Genomic DNA, 22,379 nt, shown 5'->3' on the forward strand with positions numbered 1-22,379 from the left:
GTTCCACCGATATTCAGAAGGGTTCTTCGAGTCCCAAGGTCGTTAACCCTGCCTACCAAGTCCATCAATCGAACAAGGGTGGCTGGTTAACGATGCCAAGCATTCGTCATCGGGTGGATCCTATCTCGGCCACCCTCGAAGTTACCTCGTTTCATGCTCCTTTCAACTCCTTTACCTTGTCCCGAGTGGTTTCTCTTCGATGGCCTCGGATAACCGTCGTACTTTGGATATTTATCGCCGATTAGAGGGGCAAATTGGGATAAATGAAAAATTTTCTCCAGCCTGCGTGGACTAACAGGATTCGTAACATTTTTACTTTCGTGTTTAACAGGGAAAATTAACGACAGTTTACACGCGAAAGGAATTTCCTATTCCACGACGTCCGCTTTATTCATCGTCTTTTTGATCTTACTTCATTAATAAGCGCTGCTCGAGCCTTGTAAATTCCAGTTTCGCTCGGCAAAATCAAGTAGCGCGGCCGATGTTATTTGCATAAATAAACAATTATTCTCGACGATTATTTTTAAGTGACAAGTGTACCCAGGATAAATATCGGCCGATAAATATTCAAGATTCGCTGTGAGAGGCCGTCTTTTTTTCCGGACAGGCAAACCGGTCACCTAATGATTTATCATTTGCCTTCGCTAGCCACCTGGAAGCTTGGTTTATATCTCGCCGCATTTTTCCTTGCCACGCTACATGCAGAAGCCTTTTTATCGAAAGAGAACTTGCAAGTTCGTAGACCTTAAATCATAAGCTCCGTCGCTTTAGGACGCATAAGCAGTTTCGGTTAAGTTTAACGCAACATATGAACATAAGTTCGCCGCCCTGCTAAAGCTCTCTCTAAACTAGCTAAACATACGTTCCGCTTTCTACGCTCCTCGTGAACTGCGAGCTCTTGCCACACGCTATTCTCCCTTAAGAAGAGACTCGACGTATACATAAACCCTTGGAACCACCAGTTAGCCATGCTAACATTTGTCCCTGTTCCCAGGATCTTTAACTCGCAAACATAACACTCGTATTCGCCCACGAAATCCTGTCAATCTCTCTCACCACGTTCTGTACAACGTGTTTCGATCCTACTTTTCCACAGAGACGTCCGTGGTGTTACCATCCGCCTCGTCGGATCTGGACAAGATCCAGCAGCCGGTCAAGGTCGTGCTTTCCAGCACTTGTCACCACGCGTACAATGCTTGCAGGTGAGTTAAACAAATATTATCCACTCTTAATCTTAATCTTTAAACGCAAAATCTGTATTCTCATATTGTTTCTGACATTTCGAAATTTTCTCGAACCTGACGGTTTCGGTTTGACGATTCGTTAAACGCTCTTTTCGCTGGTAGCTGTGATTTTCTCGGAATTCTTTAACGAAAGTGGCATTAGTCTGCGATAGTTGTTTTTAAGAAGCTTCGAATCTGTTAAGTCTGTGAATTCTCGTTGCAGGAACGATCCAGAGTGCAAGGTATTGATGGAACCGGTGCTGAACCATTGCGACTCGACGAGTTGCGCGAGGAACGAGTGTATGGAAGCGTTACAGAATTTCTACAAATCCGCGAATCACAAGCACTCGGTAGAGATCGCGTTCTGTCTGTGCAGGTGAGTCGTAAGAGACGCGAGGCCGACCATCGAAATCGCAGAATATGCGAAAGTTGGATCGACGACGAAACGAGGCGTGTACGAAAAATAGAAAATTCGACCGGTAGCAAAATCGTTTCTTGTCCGATCGTGCGATAGTTATCGAAATAACGAGATAAAAAAATTCTATAAATCCACGATACGCAACCCGTGTGAAAATCGTTTTCCGCTCGCAGCGGCTTCGGTAGAGAGAATATTCCGGTGTATTCGCAAATCGATGTCTGTCGACGATAAAAAACGAACGAAACAATAAAAAAAAAGGGGGGGTGGGAGAAGGTTGAGCCGGCCACTTGTCGGGGCCCACGGGATTTTATGAATTTGCATGCGATCCGTGTTATTTATATTTATTAAAACAAAAATATTCTTGAACGATTCGAGTGGATTGTTTCGTAGGGGTCAGGTGGCAGATAGGGCGGAAGAAATTGTTATATCGTATTCGTGGATGGCATTCACGGAAAAGAGCAGAAACCTCCTATTTGGAACGGTATCGAATTAATCGCGGAAACAATTAACCCGGCGGGTATCACAGGCGGAAGATAAATTCGGCCGCTAATTAATTTCGTGCTTGATTAATGAAGGATCGAATAACCACAGCCGGCGAAGATATTCCACAATCGTGGTCACCGCGCTGATCGCGATGAGTCAACCAACGATGATGCAACGAATATGCAACGAGTATGCAACGATCATCGACATACGTGGCTATCTTTAAATGAGATCGTGCTCTTTCATGGCGAAATGAAATCCGCGAGAATTTAAAGGATTATTCGAACGAGCGAGACGAAGGGATGGCTGGTAACGCGACTCGGCCGGATACGACTCAATTAAGACCGCTTGTCTTTGTACATTTGCCGTAATCCTGAGTAAACTCACGGCAAAAGTGATAGGGAAAGACAAAGGTGGGTCAGAGGAGAGCATAGCCTCGTACAAAGAACCGTCGTTGCGCTGGAAATACTCGGAGTTCTGCATCTCTAATCCCTCCGCGCGAACGGCAACCAGTCGGGGCTTCTTTTCGAAGGAAACTCCTTTAACTTTTAAGTGGCTTTTGCCCACGAAACAATGCAGAAACTTTCTATCCGTCTTTCAGGTTTTTTCTTCCACCACTTTTTTTTCACTCCAACTTTTCCCGTACGCCGTATTCATTGTCCCGGCCACCGTTTCTTTGTCTAACCGCCCCGAAACACGAGATATCGGTATCATCTCGGGATTTATTAATATTTGACGACTCTCGTTGTACCCGGACTTTGCCGTGTCTTTGACAAATTGGAACTCGTATTCTCCAGCTGCTATCCTAAGATGCAACGATTAATTTAGCACTATGGGGGCGGTTGCTTGCGAGATATCCGAGGAAAATTCAAAGGATCGTCGAACGATCGTTCGTTTGATCAGCTGGTTTAATTTTTGATCGATCGAATGCCTCGGGATTAGGCAAAATATTAGAACGTCCTATAGTTTCGTCAGGGATATTGATAAAACGTAAAAATTGATAGAAGAGAGAGAGCACGGGCGACGTACGTGGATGAGAAAAGAATCGAACGACACGAGAGAGCAAAGGGAAGGGAAAGTCTCGAGGTCGAATAAAATACGTGGCGGTCTCGTTTAATGCTCGTTGAGCAATACCCACCTTGCGGTGCCTGGGAATTTCTCCCTTAAAACTTGCTGGAGCCCTTGGGAAGGTAGATGGAGATCTCTTACTCTCTGGGTAGACTCCAGGACGGTGCTCTGTGATGCGGTAAATCGTTTCGTCTTCCCTTTGTTTCCGCAATCTGACCACACTGACGAATCGAATCGCTCGTTTTAAAACCAAATATCTTCCCATTATCCGCGCTATCTTAATAATCCTTTCGACAATCTATCGTCTAATCGTGAATTTCGATCTTCAGAAATACGTGTATCGATATCGTTCGACAAAACGGTCGCGAACAAATGTAATAAATAAAATAAGAATAAGGTTTTTTTTTTCTTTTTTGCAGAAAAACAGACGGCAAGAAGGACGAGTGCATGATCGCGCAGGAAAAGATGTACCCTGCGTGCGCGCAACGTACCGAGGGCGATTTGCCGACCTGTCACAGTTTGGCAGAAGCCTGCAAGGAACACGAGGCATGCAAGTACGTTGGAAATATCGGAACAGCCTAATTAACAATGTAATATCGATTACGAGATCGCTTATAATATCGTCGTATAAAATTAATACAGCATCGTTGAAGGTTCACGAAAGAAGGTTAATAACGCTTAATCCAAGAAAAATGAATCTCTCCATTTTCACGGTGAACATCGTAATCTCGTAGTTGAAAGACGAAAGAGGCAAGAGAAACGAGATTAATCGAGGCTGTATTAAGATCGCAAAAATTAATCGGCCCCGTGGACAACAATGGCGGGACAATTTTGTCTGGCGCTTATCGCGAACAGCAACGGCTAGATTGTATCGTCGGTCTGGATAAACCGGACCTTTTGATTAAACGCTTCGAATCCTTTTTTCTCACGTTGGCCAACTCCCGAGTGGAAGGCATGGCCGTTTCAATTTGAAAGTTAAATTGCGAGTCAACGAGACGCGGCTTGATCCAGTCTTGCCACGTAATGAAACACTTCATTATTAAGAAAAAGACGTTCGTCCAGCCGCACTGCAATTACGATAACCGTCGGATCCGCTCGGAATTCGACACGATGCGAGGTCAGCTGAAAAAGCTGAAGCTATTTATCGCCAGTCGATTAACGGAGTGTAATTAAAATCCGGCCGTTGATTAATTCGATTGAAAATTTTGAATTGGAAAGGAATCGTGAACTGCCCCTGCCAGCGTTTATGCGAACGCAAATATTCATGGCGGATCGATTTCGATCGACCGGCGGTTGGATCGCGCGACAATTGAATTCCAGCGTACATATATCGTAGAGGCATTTTAATTGATTTATTATCACACCGTGATACGAATTCGTTTTTATCGCGTCGAATATTCTTTAATCGTTTGATGCATTATGCAACAATTTTTATAACGAGGTGCCGCGTTCTATCGAAAAGACGAGTCGTAATCGAACAAATAAATTACGGCGATTATCCTGATTTTATCGTATACAATTGCTCGAATAACAATCCATGAATCATCACAATTATATGTATTATTAATAGCTTCCGTATGCAGAAAACATTCGACGAGCCTATAATCGAGCAAACTCGATGAAACCATCTCGTGCATAACGCTCTACGTCCTATAAACACACACGCGCATATCCTAACAGAACCGCGATTATCCCGAAAACAATTTAGAAAGCAGGTCAAAGTCCCGCGCAAAAATGCGGAAATCCTATTGGGCCGTTGACATGTTTACAAACTATGACCGAATAATTTCGATTTCAATTTTGGCCGAGCGACAAAGGGAGAGAGAGAGAGAGAGCTGCTGCTCGTCCTCGAAACGTCAGTCTTCGTCGGAAGTTCGTGACGAGCGCTTTGATGATACTGGTCGTTTAGATGCTCGCGAGTAGTTCACGGCGTAACCTAATTACTACGTTGCGTAGAGCGAGGTTGGAGTACTACGAGCAAAACTGCGCGGTGGACAGCGTAACGAAGAAGTGTGCCGGTCCAACGGCAGAATGCAGGAAAGCGATGCTGGGAATACTTGGCACGGAACTACGATCGAACTGCGCGTGCAAGGGCACGGAGCTCACGCAACTTTACGATTGCTTGGGCTGGCAGAGACTCCTCTGGGTGAACCCTTGCGTGGGTGAGTACCTAAAAAAAAATCCAACCTTTAACATTTTATCAGTTGGTCGTTGATAAAATATTACGCGTGCTTCGAGAAAAATTTGTTCGCAAAGCACGAACTTTCTCGTATTTTCGTTTTTACAGTGTTTCCAAGTTAGACGAGTTTATTTATGACAGATAGCCTATGCGTAAATATAGCGCCTTTACGTAGGCGTTCGATAGAAAGAATAACAAGAGTCGTGGGACGCGCGTTTCGACGTAATCGACCCTTTTCGATCGACAAAAATGTTCACGCGATACCATAAGCGAAAGAAGATGAAAGAGAGCGACTGTTTCGTCGCAGATACAATTCCCTCGATGCTCTAAGCGGCGGACGATGTCCGTTCTCCGGGGTAAAAACTTGGAGCAGGTCGTGTCTTTCCCGCGATAAAATCATCCGACGGGATTAAACATTTGCCCAAAAGAACGGTGAAACGTTCGAGACAATACGATGTGCCAGTCCGTACGGTGATTAATATCTGAGACGATTAATATCTGAGCGATGACAGAGCCGATTCCTTTGCGCACGCTCATCTTATTTTTATCATCCGCCCTGGCCCCCGGCTAAATATGTAATTCGGCCGTTTATTGGAAAACGTGATGAATGGCTTTAGTCTCTAACTCTCTCGGCGTTCTGTGTTCGGATACACCTCGATTCTACGAATATCATAAATTATTTTTTAAACAAGATTTATTGCCTTTTTTACAAGGGAGCAAACGGCAAAGAAAGTACGAAATGGAAGAAAGATAGGACGAGTCAATAGAGCTACGGGAACTCGTGTCTTATCCAAGTTCCAGACCGGAGCATAAAGACGTTCATCTGTAGCGATCGTCTAGCGATCGCCAGGGTTCATTGAGATCGCGGAATTGCTATTACATTGAACGAAAGAACGTACGGACGAGCGAAACGGGACTTTTATCGATCTTACATCTGTTACCGCGAATCGCGTTGCAAAACTCGATGGTAGCCGGCATTCAGCCGACAGATAAGTCATTTAGATATGAAGAAATTGCGCTTGCTGCTCGATCGAGAAGTGCATCGCCTGTATACGTGTGTACGCGCGCGTGTGTGTATGTGTGTGTCGGCGTTAACTGCATCGACCAGCTCGATCGTCTTTCGTCGATTCCCGATAGGAAATGTAGGTCAAACAGCAGGGTTTGATGGCCTCCTTTCGCCTGGCCGATAAACACGTTAGATGCAAATTAACCTGGACCATCCTGCTATGGTGTGAATTTATTTGCCAACCCGTTAGCTGAAACGTACGATTCGATCGATTCGACGATCGTCCGTTTCATTTTTTCCGGTGTTAAGGGATAGATGTGTTCATCCTAGAGAGCCAAAGTAATTTTAGAAGATTTTTGAAGCAATCATAGATAGTGGAGAGAAGGCACTAAGACGAAGTTGCCGATGGTTTCAGTCGAATCTCAGAAAGATTATCACGCGAGGAGGAAACATCATCATTACCCGAGGACCACGACAACGACGGTCTCGTCGACTACCAAGTCACCGGTTAGCACGACGACGGTTACCATGGTGGAGCAAGTGGAAGATAATAAAATACCGGAAGTGACGAGATGGACGACCACAGAACCTACAGAAACTTGGGAAATCACCACCACCAGCAGTACCACCATAAGTACCACTCCTAGCACTACTACCACAACTACCACGCCACCTCGTAAGTGTCCATTAGCTGTTAATAATAATCTTGTCTATCTGTAGATTTTCTTCCCTTTTCAAGTCGTAAACAATTACATCAATTGGTCTTCGAATTGACAACTTAAATAGAGTCAAGTGCGCGACGACAAGGGGCAATTACTCACGCGGGGATTGGCAAATCGGTGAAGTAAAAGAAGCAAAGTATTGAAATCTCGGAGAAAGAAAGTCGACGAAGGAAAAGAGCGATGCGTGAGCGCGGTATTTCTCGAATGGGAAAAGCGCAGCTCCTTTGATCGTTCGAACCGGACGGGAGAGATTCTGTTCAGGACACACGAGGAATTTTCGTTTCGTTGCCGCGAAAGCCCGTGCGTCGAATGTTACAAAGCGAATCGATGGGGTGGGAGGGCTTGAAACGGGCTAAAAGAAAGATTCGAAACGGGGAATGGGTGTGGCGACGGTTAGGGGTTGAGACGAGGGCGGGAACTGGGGAAAGAAGACAGGAAAACAGTTTGCCGGGTAACGTGTAGCACACGTCTGAACGTTCGTCTCTTTATAGGCTTCTGTGTGGTTCAAAGGCCGAGGCAAAGTCACCAATACATAAGGGAGGGCGAAGGCAAGAGGGTGAGTTGGACGATCTGCAAGGTATTTTCGCGAGCGACCGGGCGAAAAGCGTTCTCGGCCGGCTGGCAGATTCGAGAAACACGGGCTACGATTTGGAAACCAATCGAAAGTTCAGGAAGATTAGAGCAGCGAAAAATGCTGGCGGTTGAAACGGAATTTTTCTTTAAATACAGGATAACTGTGGCATGGAGTACGCTGAAATTCGAATGCCGTTTTACTCGCTCGATAAATAATTTGGCTGTGTTTCGCGCAAATTTCCCGCCGGTTTGGCTGCGATTATTAAAAGCGAACAATGTTACAAGTATGTATTGTGCGACGTTGGTGACTTTAATCGCGTACGCGACGATGTAACATAAACGGAAATTCAGAAATTTGATACTCTCGCAGCGCTTAGGGGAAACACGAGGGAAAGCTTTTAATTGGCGAGAAAGTAAAGAAACGCGAGCGGAAATGATAAACAAGCTTTTAACACTGTTTCGTGCAATGTAAAAATGCGAACCATTGAATACGCGAATACGAGTATTGCCGGCGAAAAGAGACGAAGATCTTTTTTTCACCATGCGGGGTTCATTATCTCGTCGATCGATGTCGGTGAATTAACAACAATGTCGAATGGTGACTGGAAATTTTAATTCCGAGTATCGCGATTAACGTCGACGATAATTAATATTCAACGTACGCTGTTTTCAAGCCGGGCCATTCATCTTTAAAACGAAATACCATGTATCTTGATTATCGTGTTCCATTAAAATTATCGATTTCGAAATAATGACACAGCCGGTAAACTGACCGGATCTAACATTCGACTGATCTTGGGACTTTTTCCCTCAAATTTAATCTTCAGAAATTACAGTAAATTCAAACGAGACAAAAAGGAAACATTCGTCGGTCATACTCGATAGCGGATTTTACATTTCTGCATATTTAGAAACGGCAATGTTTTAACGTGTCTTGTTTATACATCTGCCTGGACTTTGATCCTTTTTCTCTTTAACTAAAAACGAGTCGTAGCCAAATCGATTCAATGCAACTCGTCCATGTCTCTCGAAGAAGATTTAGACCAAAGCTATACTCTTTGAACTGCGAACCAACCAGCCGTATACTTGATCCGTGTAGCTGTATCGCGAGGACGAGCCGGAATGTTCCGAGCTGTGTCAGTGCGGCGAGGGTGAAGTTTTGATCTGCAACACGATCTGCGTGGACTCGTCGCCCTGCAAGACGGACTTTGCATTTTACAATCACGAAGCACCGGCGTATCAGGCGCATCGCGGACCCTGTCTTTGCTATAGCGGTCGTTTCATATGCATGCGGCCCTCACCAGGTGAATGTTTCTCATTTATAATAATTTATTTCAGTACACAGGAAATATCAAATTCGCATAAAAGACAGATAATAGCAATCGTATCTAAAAGCACAAACGGGTATAGCAAAAGAACAACAAAAAGACGAACGGCAACCTGACCCAAACGATAATCTAAACGAAATAATTCAAATATTTTTTCACCGATTTAACGAGAAACTTAGTTGCAACTCAAGTTGATGAAACGAAAATACTTTTTGTACTATAGATCGTTTGCCTGGTCTTTAGATATTAAAAATGTTAAATGCTACCGTGGCTCCGTGATAATATCTTTCCATAATTTTTCTCTACAGACGCTTATTCTATACCGCACGGAGTTTTCATGTTCCTGGGCTACAGCGAAAAGGACGAGAGCTTATTGCGACGACACAATAACCTCACCGTCCTGGACGCAGTGTCGTCCCTCGATAACTTCATGAGAGAAGAAGTTAATAACCAGGTAAAACACCTCACCTTATTATCCATCATTCTTACTAAAAACGTCTCGTACCGTCGGTTGACCTACTCTCTCTGTGTCTTCCACTTCTTGAAATCAAAATTCTATCGCGTTCCGCAAACCTAGAGGATCTGTTTCAAACCGGCTCGTCCGAATGGTAGACCGAACGAATTTTAAGCCGAAACGGCGACGTCCTCTCTCGACTGTGCGAGGTATTCACGCGGGGCTGAGAAAAATCTCGAGAGGCGGCAAGGCAGACGGATCGGGAATATAAAGCGCACACGGCTGGGCGAAACTTAATAATGCGAGATAGCGTTGGATGACGTCGAGACATATCTCGTATTCCTTTTTTCCGTTTTATTTGCAGACAGTATGCACGCTGTTCCTGTACAACGCGACCCGAGAAAACGTGATTGCAGTGGCGCGTCTCGGGACTGACAATCCACCCTTAAATAGCAGTCAAGCTCAAAGTCTGCAGCATCTTTTGCGCGTCAAGGTGAGTAAATTGCAAATAGCAACGACTCTCTCTCTCTCTCTCTCTCTCTCTCTCTCCCCTCGTCCCGTGAATTCGCATCAATTCTGATCTTATTTGCCGGCAAATTCGTACTCCCCCGACTTTCAGCCTAGTTGACTGGCCCTAGCTCGTAACTTTATTGCCACCCCTAGCTTTTCACTAGTCTGCCTCTCTGTTTGGCCACTCGTCAACCGTTTATACGTAACGCGTTATTGAATTAGCCGCGAGGCACGCCTTGGTCGTCCGACAACTTTATCTCCAACTTCGGGACCGCCCCTTGGGCTTTACTGTTTGCTCCAACATTTTACCGGTTTGGACAACCAGGATATTTTCTTTGGAGTTGGCGAGCATAGAATCGATGCGAATAAATCGAAGGACAAAGATTTGGGCAAGAAATTAGCGACATAATATGTGAGTCGACAGTAGGATGGCACGCTCGCAATTGGCTCGAGAAAAGCTTTGTAGGCCCGTTCGTTACGCTCTCGAGATTTCTTAGTGGCGTTTAAACTTCAGACTTCAAGATCACGATCCCTGGTCGTGACTCATCATCGCGCAGAAAATACAAAAAGAAAGAGACAGGAGAAAGAAAAAGAACGGTGGCAAGAAGGAATCGCGTGCGCAGCGTATATTCGGTTCGCGACGAAAGGGCTGATTTCGTGTTTGCGCGACCGCGTGCGTGCCACGCGCAGGAAGTGCGTGCAGTATATCCGAGGGGCGATATCAAACTTTACAGAACTTTTCATTTCTCTCGCTCGCGCTCTCTCTGTCCACCGCCGATTCGCTCGTAAAACTCGCGACCTCTCGAGGGGAAACGAACCAGACTACCGAACACCCCTTTCGTAGGGGGATTATCGCGATTAATTAGCCGGTACGCCATCCTTAATTTCCCCGAAATTTATCCATATCTCCCTCCTCCGTATCTGATTTTCCGACTCGGTGATTTCCAACCGCGCAAAAATTGTTTTCGCTCGATATGAAAATTTCGTCGCCACGCCGAACGTTCCTTTTTTTTTTTTCGAGTCGAGAGTTAGATCTGGCGATTCCATTTGGTATAAAAAACTGCCGCTACCAAAAGCTAGTTACCACTTTTGATTAAAGAGAATAAGTTCGAATTTGGGAAAACTGGACGCGAGAGCAGAACGATAATCGAACAAGCGATGCTAATTACGAAAGCAGATTCGTTGCAGCGGCGCGACATTTCCTTCGGTCCCAGGCTTTTTTCTACTCCAGTCGAGGGCGTGCATTGAAAAGTCAATTAAAACGCGACACGATTTCGTTAGGCAGCGTCGCGGAGTCCACGCGTGCTCACGCGCCTTGTCGATCGATAAATTGTTTAGCGAATAACACCGGCGACCGTTCACGGAAATCGTAAATAAGCGCGTCGAGTGGTACCGCGATGTAGCGGATAACGAGCGAACCGATAAAAAGGAAAAATATATGCGTGAAAAATTGATACGCTTGCCGGATACTTCGGCGCGCCAAACGGTAAGCCACGTTTACATCGAACTTCTATCCGTGAAAAATATCCACGCGGGTCTTCCTCGGAACAAAAGCGATCGAAAAAGCTATTCGATACTTCGCGCGCGAATTCACGATGCAATTTGAAGAGCGACTTCATCAGCCGAGAAAATATTCAATTACGGTTACCCTTGAAAAAGTGGTTCTTACTTTCGACAAAAAGTTGTTTGGCGAATCGTCCGCGAAATCGACTTCGACGCGTGTTTATATCGCCAGTGTCATTTTTTCCGCACTGCCTGTATTTTTCAGTGAAAAATCGTCTAGGGCCAAGCGCGGAGAGCGTACTTGTATCGATAGGGTTGCGCTGCAGGCCAAGCGGCAACGTCGAGCATTTTGCGTCGGTCATACGAGCTCCCGCGGCAATTTCCAATTTACGATTAAGCGCCGGTCGATTTGCAATTTGATGGAGGGATCGCGGATTTGAATTGGCGCGCTCTGCCCTGTCTCGTTCGGCGTCATCCACCCCCCTATTTTTCCCCTCCAGGTCTTTTCCCTTGTTTCGCTCTTTAACGTTCTAAGCCGTCCTCGATTGGCAAGCCATAGCACCCGTGCAAAGGAAAATTACGCGGATCGACTCGCAAACACAGAGCCGCGTCGCGAGAATTTCGCGGTCCGGCGAGCATCGCGCGAAAACGTAATTTGCACGCTGCAGATTAACGATTGCCGCTCCATTATCCCTGTTTGCCTTGGTCTTCGATTGGAATTCGTGTCGTTGATAAATAATAGCACACCGATAGGCTGGACGATCGCGTGAACGCGACGAATCCTCTGCCGATCGAGCTACCGCGAAGCTGGGACGTGCGACACGAGACAAACCTTGGAAACGAGAAAACCTGCGACGATAACGGGGCAAATTGGCGCTGTTAACGGCGTTAATTAACGTGCTCTTTAATTAAGTCGACGAATAAGGAGGCAAAGTTCCGACGCATGAAAATTAAATGGAATGGAGCGTGATAGATCGGTGGCGGGGCTGGTTTTCCGAATTTCCAGGGGGATCGAGCCGCGTTCTAGATGCGGCTGAGCCGGAAATTAGAGGAGCGTATTTGGCCACACGTTGGAGGGGGTCGATTTCCTGGAAAGTGACCTATGGAAGAGAAATCAGGGGATGGAGGCTGGTTCGGTTTCTTTCTACCTCGTAATTGAACATACGATCGCAAAGGGAGCGAAACGAGTTCCAATTGAATTCACGATATATCGGCTCCAATGATCCGTTTTAATCAAATAGCTTGGCCGGATATCGCGTTATTGTTCGATTCGCGAGGCAGAAACGCGCGGACCACGCACTTCACCGCTTGTCCGTGTGTATGTGTGTGTATGTGTGTGTGTGTGTTTTTTTTTCACGGATCCGCGGAAATGGTCGAACGAGCTTCTCGAGCGCAAAACGATTCGAAGCGAGTCTCGAATTTTATTGAATTCCGAGGAATTCGACGGTTTATTTGTTTCGGCGAGCTACGATGGGAAAAAAGGGGGGCATGTGAAAAAAATTATCTCTCGTGACACGTGGGTGGTCCGAGTTTCCGGTTGAGGGTGTGACTAGACTGTTATAATTAGTTTCAGCGAGTTGACCACAGTCGGATCTAGGATAGTCGTTACATCGTGACGACTCGAGCGACGCGACGCCCGTTTGAAATCTTTAATTAAGGCTAGTCGGTGCTGGTCTCCGGCCAAATAAGTGCGATTAAAAAAGCGAATATCACCGACGGCGATTTTTAATGTTTTTCCTAAGCTTGCTACGTGCCGCGAATTCCCCTCGTTTCGCTTCCGGACGGAACGAAATTGTTCGAAGGGCGTAAAAACTGGCAGACGCACCAATCACCAGACTACGCCGAGCGATCCGGCCACGAACACTTTTTATCATTCTCGATGGCCACTTTCCAAGTTTTTACACGGTCACAGATCGACGCAAATCGACGAGATTTCCTCAAAGAAAAATTCCCTATGAGTATCGATTACGTTCAACGTCGATGACCCTCGACGTTCTTGTAAAAAAATCATCCGACGAACGTAGAAGAAACCGAGCCTACAATAGGAGGAAATGCTGGAGCGTGCAATAATTAACAACGACGAACGTAATTAACACGTTGGAAAAACGCGGCACAACAAAGGAAAAATATCGATACGAGAGATCTTTTACACAAAGCAGCAAACGTAGGAAACGCAACGTTAGCAGTTACTCAATTACCAGACCCTACGGGCATAATTACACGTGGGGGCCTCAAAGTGTCGGTTGTAAGGAAGCGGATAGTAAGGGGGAACAGCGAACAGTGGGTAAAGCGAACCGCAAACGAACTTGGCGGAATGGTCGCGCTCGCTCGTTCGATCGGTCGCTTTAATTCGACGTGTCGCTCGGTCTCGGCATCGCGGCTATTTGCGGGGACCTGCAAATGAGTTCCTAATAAAGCAATTACGCGACCGGCAGAAGTTATGGCGCGTGGACCGCGACCGGCCCCTCGACCCGTCGTAAAGCACGCTTCCTCTCGGCCGCTCGTAAATCGATTTTCGGACCTTCTACCTTCATTAGCTTCGATTTCCAGTATCGCTTCGATTAGCTGCCATCTACCGTTTACGCTTGCTCTTTCCTTTTTATTCTTTCTTTTAGCGATTTGGTAAAATCAGTTATAAAAATCGTGGAATTTTTTTAAACAACTTTCCCCTAAAGGTGAACTTAAACTTTGGCGCAAAGGTGAAGCGAAAGGTGAACGCCTGAAAATAATATAAAGCAAGGTGAAAGTTGCTTCTTGAGTCTGTCGAATGGAGGCTGTTAAATGTCATTGAATTTTGTTTAACAAAGTCACCGGAGCATCGTAATTTTTCCTCTCCACAAACTCGAAACTTTCCGCAACGTTTCGGATCCAGGATCGCCGAGTCAGCAATTTGCCAAGTTAATTTCTTAGAGTCTGTGTTTGCTCGTCTAAATCCGGGCTCGTTGAGCCTCCGGGGACGCCGCTGGAAAGCGGAAAGATGCCGGAAGTTGGCAAGAATAATGCGCGTTTAAACGCGCAGGGATTTAAAAAGTCGCTTTAATGGCGAACATCGACTAGTCGGTGATGTTGAAAAATTAAAACCGACCTACCTAGAATTAAGCGTCGCGCGAAGTGCCGCTAAAACGCCGCCAGGTACGCGGACGAATCTACATCGTTCAACTATTGCGATCATTGGGAAAATTTTCAAATCGCATCTTCAATTATTCACCGATGTGGCTTGCAGAGAGAATCAAACTGCCGCTGCTATGTGCTTCGATGAAAGGGCCAGTTTCATTGAAGATTCAACATCCATTATTTTAATTCAAAATTCGTTTTCGTCGAAACACGTACTGTGTCGGCCAATATTCATTTTACGTAATTGACACCTGTTTCGTTAGCGAATCCCAATGGAAATTTTGTTCGATGGAAAATATCCTTCGTTTTGTTTGCCCGAAAGTAATTACATCGCGAATATATCTGCGCGGCATAATTAATTTGAAGCGTGCCGCGTCGATTCCTCTCGCGAGCCTGTCCGGCGACTCGCCTCGCAATTGTTCCCTTTTAGTTTCACGGAAACCTAAATCTGATGGGTGTTGGGCGCGATCCACGTCCGCAGATAGCGCAATCGCTTCCGGTCGCCTCGAAATTTCATATAGCTGGCGCTAATCTTCTCACGCGAACCATCAAAAAGTGAGAGACGTGAGATTAATCGCCTTCGAGTTGGCGGAATCTTTTAAAAAACAACCAGCTTTATGCACTCCACTTTCCGCCTAATAAAAGGCAAAATATATTACGTAACGTTCTCGAGGAGGCTGGTTAACAAATAAAACTCGACAAAGTCTCGACCACCGAAACCTCGGAATTCTCATTTCGACGTCCAAAGGCCACTCGATCTCTCGAAATCTCGTTCGGCCGGGATAAATTGTTCCATCCTCTCCGGAGTTCTTAAGCCACGGAAGTACGAAATCGCGGAAGGAAACGAATACCCTGCACCGCAAACGAGAATCGAGGCTGTTTGAATAACAGCTCGATGGGATTAGGGACCTCGTTTCTGCCAATTCTGCCTGGAGATAGCCAGTTTCGATCTTCCGCGGAACTGGACGGCTGAATGGCACGACCTACAGATAGACATATAGATAAATGGACGAGGAACGCGACGGAGCATAGGGGAGGAAGGGGAAATTGAAGAGGAATGATGCAGAGAGAAGAGCGAGTTTAGAGAATTGAATGGACTTATTGGCCTCCGGATGACCGTTATCACTGATCGAACACCGTATGTTCGCGGTACAACCGCTCCCCACTGCCTTTCCAATCCGCTTCTTGTCCGATCATCTAAAAGAAGAAGAAAATAATTTAATCGGTTCGAAGCGGGCCAGTTGCCGAGATAGAAAGTTCCCTCGTCACTGGCGAACGTTCCACGATGCTGGTTATTGGGGACCACGTCGAGAAATTGTGAGAGGGGTTTGTTAGGTAGCGTGGGGTTTCTTTAGATTAGACTACGTGGAATCTCGAATCTCGGGATCAATGGATTTAAATTTCTTGAAATTCCGAGCCCGCGGTTCGTGATCTCCAGCTCGCTGATAGTCAGCCGCGGCTTTTTGTTTCAATTTGGTTACCGAGTTCGTCGAATTTCATCCCTTAGCTTAGATAGACTACGTCTACGGAGGATTACGCGCGTGAAGTAGCATCGCTCTGAACAAACGTGCATTCTTCCTTTGACGAACGACATCGTAAAACTTTGACGATACACAGAGCGTCGTCGATCTTCGCCTTATCTTTTACGAGTGTCGCTGGAAATCTCGAGTTTGTTCGACGAGTTCGATCGAAAATCGCGACGAACGAGATGCGAATAAAACAGGAACTGATTCGATGCTTTCGTTTCGCGTAATGTACAATCGTAATATAGAAGATGTAGAGGGGTGCCGGTGCCGTCGTCGAATTCATTTGCGAAATTAGCTGTATGGACGGAAGGGCGAGGTAGTCGCGCGCTTTTTGTTGGTCGTTCGAAATATCGAGCAACGTCGGGCAAGCACAGGTGTTCCACATAGATAGGCAAGCATTGGCAGACGGCCAACAGAGGCACCTATGCCTCCTCGACCCACGGTCACCCCGTACTCCCGCGTCCAAGTATCGATCTCGGCTTCTCTCGTGACTTTTCATTGAATTTCCATGCGCCGTTTAAGAGGCTGCTTCGTTCTCCCTTCGCTCTGCCTTTCTCTCTCGTCTTTTTCTATTTCCCCTTGAAAATGAAGACGATACAGGTCGTGAACCATGGATTCGATGCCTTGCGCGATATTTCTGCTGAAATTGTACGATAAAGATCACAGTCTTCCAATCTGAAAATGTCTCGATACTTTCAGCACACGGAATAGTTTTTTCAAAAAGTCTCAGTTCCAAGCTCGAGATTTAGCAGTTCTGAGCTCTTCCAACGAAGGAGAAAACGACGAAACGGGCGAAATAAAACGCACAGTATAGTACATTTAACCAACGATAAGATCGAAGCTCGTTCGGTAGATCGATCAGTTCGTACGCGTTACCTTCAACGAAACTATAAGAATTTTCGGCTGCAGAATTTCCAGCTGCTCCTCGTCGACTTACAGATAATCGCGACAACGCGACGTCGACGATAACCGGCCAAGTCACCGCTGGAAAGTTAATTAAGCACGTTCCAATAAACTTTGCCCGACAACAGTGACGTCGCTGAACGGGAATCAACGACGAGCAGCCGGAACGAGGATTTATCCGGCGGCGGATCGCTGCAAGCCACTCTCTCGGACACAGAGACCGGCTTCAGGGTAACAGATACCACAAACGGTATTTTAGGCGCTCAAGGATCAATTCATTTAGATACACCGAGTCTGGAGACGTCTGTTAGAGCTGCAAGTATAACGTTTACTCGTACCTCGGGTTGCTGAGAGTTTGATATTCGTGAAACTCGTGGTTTTTTCTCGATGATACTCGTCGAGGAACGCGTAGCTTCGAGCTGCGAGCAGAGAATTCTCTTGGGTTTTAAATGCTTCACTATCTTCGCCGGTCTGTGATAATAAAATCTGAAATGTTCTCCGTCAGACATGTCTGGGGAAACGTGAGCTTCGAAATATCGAACTTGTACGATTTGGAATATTCGGCGGGCGTCGACAAATTAACAAGACCTACGACACTTTAGACCCAATACGTCTTTCGGTTCTCCACGAAGTTACTTTTGATCTGAAAAGCCAAGAGCTGTGGATTGCTTCTTGCTGATCTCTTTTCTTCTATTCTGACCTATATTGCAGCGGAATTCGATTCATAGACGGCCGCTAATCGGTTCGGAATAAAATCTGCGAAGGATGGTATGGTCGTCGAAAATTTTTAATTCAACCTCGAACGAAAGTTCCATAGGGAGGTGGAGAGGGGCGGAGGACTAAAAGGAATCTGTGAGTGGCGGCGGCGCAGCCGGAAACGTGGTCTCCCGTTGCCGCGCTGAATTCTCGCATCGTCGAGCCCGCGTCTCGTTCCATTTAACATTTAGAAAGGAAAGGATCGATGAATCGAACGGGAACCGATTCGCATTGTTAAGCAGAGCGTCGAATTATAGGCAAATACCGTTCGCCGTATCCACGACCCTGAATTATCGGGGGTTGAGGCGGGCACAACGACGATGACGCAGACCGTACGCCCCTTTCTATTTTCTTTTCCAAGCTCCAACGGTCGCCAGCGTCTCCGCTCATTCTTCTCTTAAATTCAGAGATAAAGCGCTTTGCCGCTCCATTAAGTCGGCATGCTCCGACAGAAAAAAACCTGGAACTGTCACGCGTTACATCCCTGACTATCGAAGTCCTTCGCGTCTTTTCGTAGAATAATAGAACTAGTGCTGGATAGAACGAGAAAGAAAGAAAGATAGAGAGAGAAGGTTGCTCGATTTTTGTTTAGCGAGATCGAGTTGTTTGAGAGTTTACGTGGAACAACGGTAGCCGACCAACCATTCTGTCTCGTCAGATAACGATTCTAATACTGGCGGAAACGAATGAATTCACTGTACGCGGAAGAAAGAGGCTTCCCTTTTTAAGGGAACGTTTTTATAAAGAACTTAAAGTTAGCCTGGCACGAAGTTACCTCCGTGGACAAGTTAAATTCATCCGACGTGGCCTGCGAGTTGTCGCCGCCGGGAATATCATTGCCCCATAATAACGTTTCATTAAAACTCGGCCTAAAGATTAAGGGAAGTACGATAAGTATAAATCTGGCCGATGAATCTTGCGCTGGCGCAATTTTGCCGAAGAATAAAATTTAACCGCGCCGAAACTACCTCGTGCCTGGAACTTTTGCATTATTAAACGAAGGCTCGTTCGACCTTAATTTTCCGTCTGGAATTCGACGACAAAGGGCCGCGTACGCGGGAATAGATATCGAAACGGTGGATGTTCATCGTGAAGCAACGGCAGTCGGACAATACGACGGCGGGACATGGCGGAGGATGTTAGGTGGCTGGCTTCGATAGGCCGACCTATTAAGGTATTGAGACCTTATCTGAATGAAGACGGCGATATCGCGGGAACGCCGCCATTTCGAGTTCCATCTGCTTCGTGCTCGATCGACAATCGCGAATGGCGACGAACGTCATCGAAGCGACAAAGCACCGATTCTCCTCGACCCCCGTCGATTCCTGAGCTCTCCCTTGCGGAGACGTCTGTTGTCCTGGCCGGGTAAAGTGGGGTGCCTTGAAAATGTCAAGGAAACGTCTACCATCGACGTAGGACGAGGTACACGCACAGAGAGCAGCGTTTCACCAAGTGGGTCGTACGTTTGTTCGACGCGTTTCGATTATTCTCCGGGTAGGAGACGGGTTCGGGATCGGTACGAGTGGCAGGATGGAATTTCCGAATCGGAATCCAGGTCGAAATTCTCGAATAATTCTTTGCTTTCGTCCTTGAGAAACGAAATACGCTCCTGAGCCAGTGAATCGATTTCATTAACAAATTCCAGATACCCTGGACCGTGACGATCCGCAGATCAAATCGTTCCCATCCTTTGAAACACACGCGTCATCTATCAACGACGAAATTCCCCGTTGCTGACGATTTATTCCATGTCCGGATCGGTGTCAAAGCAGAAGCTAATTTATCCGCTGGAGGCAGTCGCGTTTCGACGCGCGCGCCAACTTTGCGGCGAGGAAAAAACGCGGGAAAGGAAAGAAGGGCGATAGGTACGCGAACAACGAGGGGGATGCATTCTCCCGAGGGACGTTGGCGTGTACCGGCAGCCCCGCGAGAAATGATTCGCACCGGCTACGCGCCTTTGAGCTACCGACAGACGAATCGAGCTACCTCCGATTAATTTTGCCCGCGGCGAAAGGAAGGGCGGGCTTTTCGAAAGAAGAAAGCCAGCCCCGCCAGAGCAAACGAGCTCTCGACCGTGTTCTAGCGTTTTTCAACCCTTTCTCCTTGTTCTTCCGCTCTATTCCTCCGTCATCTATTTCTCCTCTCCTCTGCTCTGCTCTGTTACGCTGCTCGTTATTCCCGTAGACCGTCACAGCAACTGAAAATTTCATTCGCACTGCGTAATAGATTCCGTGGCACAGTTCCGAACGATAGTCGCGTTGGAATTTTTCCAAGGGGTGATTTTTACAAGAGCATCGTCGTTGTCGTAAGAATGGCCAGAGTGCCGGAATATAGCGGCGACCCAGTGGCGAGAATTGCCGAATCAGACGGTTGGATCGTGGCTCGATTTGCTCGACTAATTGGCCAGAGGAGCGCTTTTAAAGCTGTACGGGTGGGTTCGCGTACGTTTGGCGCGGAGAACTAACGCTGCAGTGGCCTGTTGCGGATCGTTAAATTTGTTTCTTGCTCGCTGTGCGGTGGTAGAATAAACCGACCAACAGAGAGTCAACCGGATGTTACCGTACCATGTTACGTTTCGGTAACACGTAATCAGAAACCTTTCTCCAGCTTTTTCTTTCTCTTTCGTTCTTAACGTTCTTCGCTTAAGTTCTCCTCGCTGTACCGCAAGATTCTCCGCCAACGAATTCGTTTCCATTCTCTGAAATCAACAAATTTCGAACCGATGAAATCTTATCGTCGAACGGTATCGTCGTCGTTCCTGTTGAGGTTATTCGATGTGTAAACAGAGAAAACACGTGGATAAATCGTAAGGCGGAAAATATATTTAAATAGAAGTGTAATTATAAGTAAGAATACAATTTGAGCTGGTCCAGATCCGTACGCTAGCTGTGTTACCCAATAACTGAAAACCTCGAAGCCAACGTCGCCTGTCTACTGTTTTATGGCCTGACTTCGTCGTAGTCTTTTGTCTACGCGCTGTCGATGGCTTCAGTGCTTGAGAAAACTAAAAAGACCAGATGTAGAGTTTTCTTAAAAGTGGTAACCACTTCAACAGTTCCAAACTACACGGATTTCGTTGTCCGCGCCGAATTCGGTAATTCTGGTAACATCGTGCGAGCCGAAAATCCGAGCAAAGTGCGTGCTTGTCGCGAGCCGAAAAATACTCCAAATGGTATCAGCCACACCCACGTCTTCGGCGGCGGCTCGAACTCCGCTACGACAAAATTGCACACGAAAATTTACGACACCGTCTCGTGTACGTCGTTCCCGCGACGTTTGCCAATTTGACGAAGCTAGAGCGAACGACTCTGCCTCCTCACCTCTTTCTTTCTGTCTTCTGACACGCGTATATCCCTACGTGGATCGTTTCGATACTCGGCGCACGTCCCAGGACGATCGTTTCCGACGATCGTCCTCGACGTGACGATCCGGCGACGATAGACGACCGTGTTCTTTATTTCAGCGTTTCTGTTTCGCACACGCGAGTGGATCGCTCTCGGCGAACGTTAGAATTAAAATGAAAGCGGTGAATGATGCGGCGTCCCCAAATTTCCAAGCTACTCGCGAAACAAAGACGAATTGCAAATTCGTCGAGACTCGGGAAATGTCGTCTGACTTGGAAATTTCAAATCCTCTGGAGTCGATTTCGATGGTCTGGTCGTCAGGGCACGAGACACACGGTGGAAGTTTTTTCCTTTTTACTTTCTAATCTAAACTTTGGAAAGTTTCTCGTGCGATGTGGCTATCGCGAGTGCTTATTTCCACGGAAAGGGTGACCGCGCGTGTCCAGCCGGCGAATATTGGTTAATCGCGATCGCGGGAACGGTTTCGTGCGAGAAATCGTTAAGAGCTGAGGTTAAAGGGTTGCACCGAGGGAGGGCTGTATCTCGACACAGTTTCACGAGGAAACACGGCGAAGCTACGAGCGATTCTTGAAAGAAGCGGGCTCGAGAGAAAGGGCCCTTTCATTTTTAAAACAGTCCAAAGGCGTGCACGGCTGTGCTTCCGTACACACGATATCTTTAGGGTTTAAGAGCGAGAGAGACTCGACCATGCGAAACAAGATCTTTTTCCTTTAACGTTTCCTTAACACCGAGGTTGCTTGGCCAGGCGCGCCAGCCTCGTCTCGCGTGGATGGCCGACTCATTAATTTTAATCGACGCGAGTGCTTGGTCGCGAATTTGAATCGCGTTATTCCGGCAAAAATATAAAATCGACGTTGAACCCGGTCGAACGATCTTTAGTCCCGCGACCTCTAGTTTCGTTCAAAGCGTGTGACACGAAGATTTAGTAGCCGGCCGCGGCGGCGCCGCCGAGGAAACAAGGCGGACAGCGGAAAAGAGGCGGTCTTTCATTTTTAAAACAGCGAAACAGCTCAGCGACGCCTCGAGAGCTTTCCAGGCTTTAAGAAAGAACGTAGCGGAACACGCGAAACGCAGCCGTAGAAAACCCTTTTAACACGCAACTTGCTTATTTTAGTAGAAGGCTGTTTAAAGAGAAAGAAGCGGACGCGTGTTTGATGCCGATTTCGCGGCTAATTCATTCGCACCGGGTCGCCTGTGCTTCGTACTCGGCTAACTACGATTCCTCCGTCGTGTCCGGCGAAAAAACCG

At 46.7% G+C, this 22,379-nt stretch overlaps 1 protein-coding gene across 1 annotated transcript in view; it reads left to right on the top strand.

Annotated features, from left to right (window-relative positions):
* Gfrl (Glial cell line-derived neurotrophic family receptor-like) overlaps positions 1-22,379 on the top strand; it is a 217,633-nt gene that overhangs the window by 184,463 nt on the left and 10,791 nt on the right. Inside the window, exons 8-16 of the mRNA XM_033332476.2 lie at positions 1,097-1,202; positions 1,447-1,599; positions 3,612-3,746; positions 5,149-5,354; positions 6,793-7,053; positions 7,591-7,655; positions 8,772-8,976; positions 9,309-9,454; positions 9,819-9,947. Of these exons, the coding sequence (XP_033188367.2) occupies positions 1,097-1,202; positions 1,447-1,599; positions 3,612-3,746; positions 5,149-5,354; positions 6,793-7,053; positions 7,591-7,655; positions 8,772-8,976; positions 9,309-9,454; positions 9,819-9,947 (1,406 nt within the window). The remainder of the gene's footprint in view (positions 1-1,096; positions 1,203-1,446; positions 1,600-3,611; positions 3,747-5,148; positions 5,355-6,792; positions 7,054-7,590; positions 7,656-8,771; positions 8,977-9,308; positions 9,455-9,818; positions 9,948-22,379) is intronic.

This window comes from Bombus vancouverensis, chromosome 7, assembly GCF_051014615.1.
Source record: "Bombus vancouverensis nearcticus chromosome 7, iyBomVanc1_principal, whole genome shotgun sequence".
Classification (NCBI taxonomy): Eukaryota; Metazoa; Arthropoda; class Insecta; order Hymenoptera; family Apidae; genus Bombus; species Bombus vancouverensis.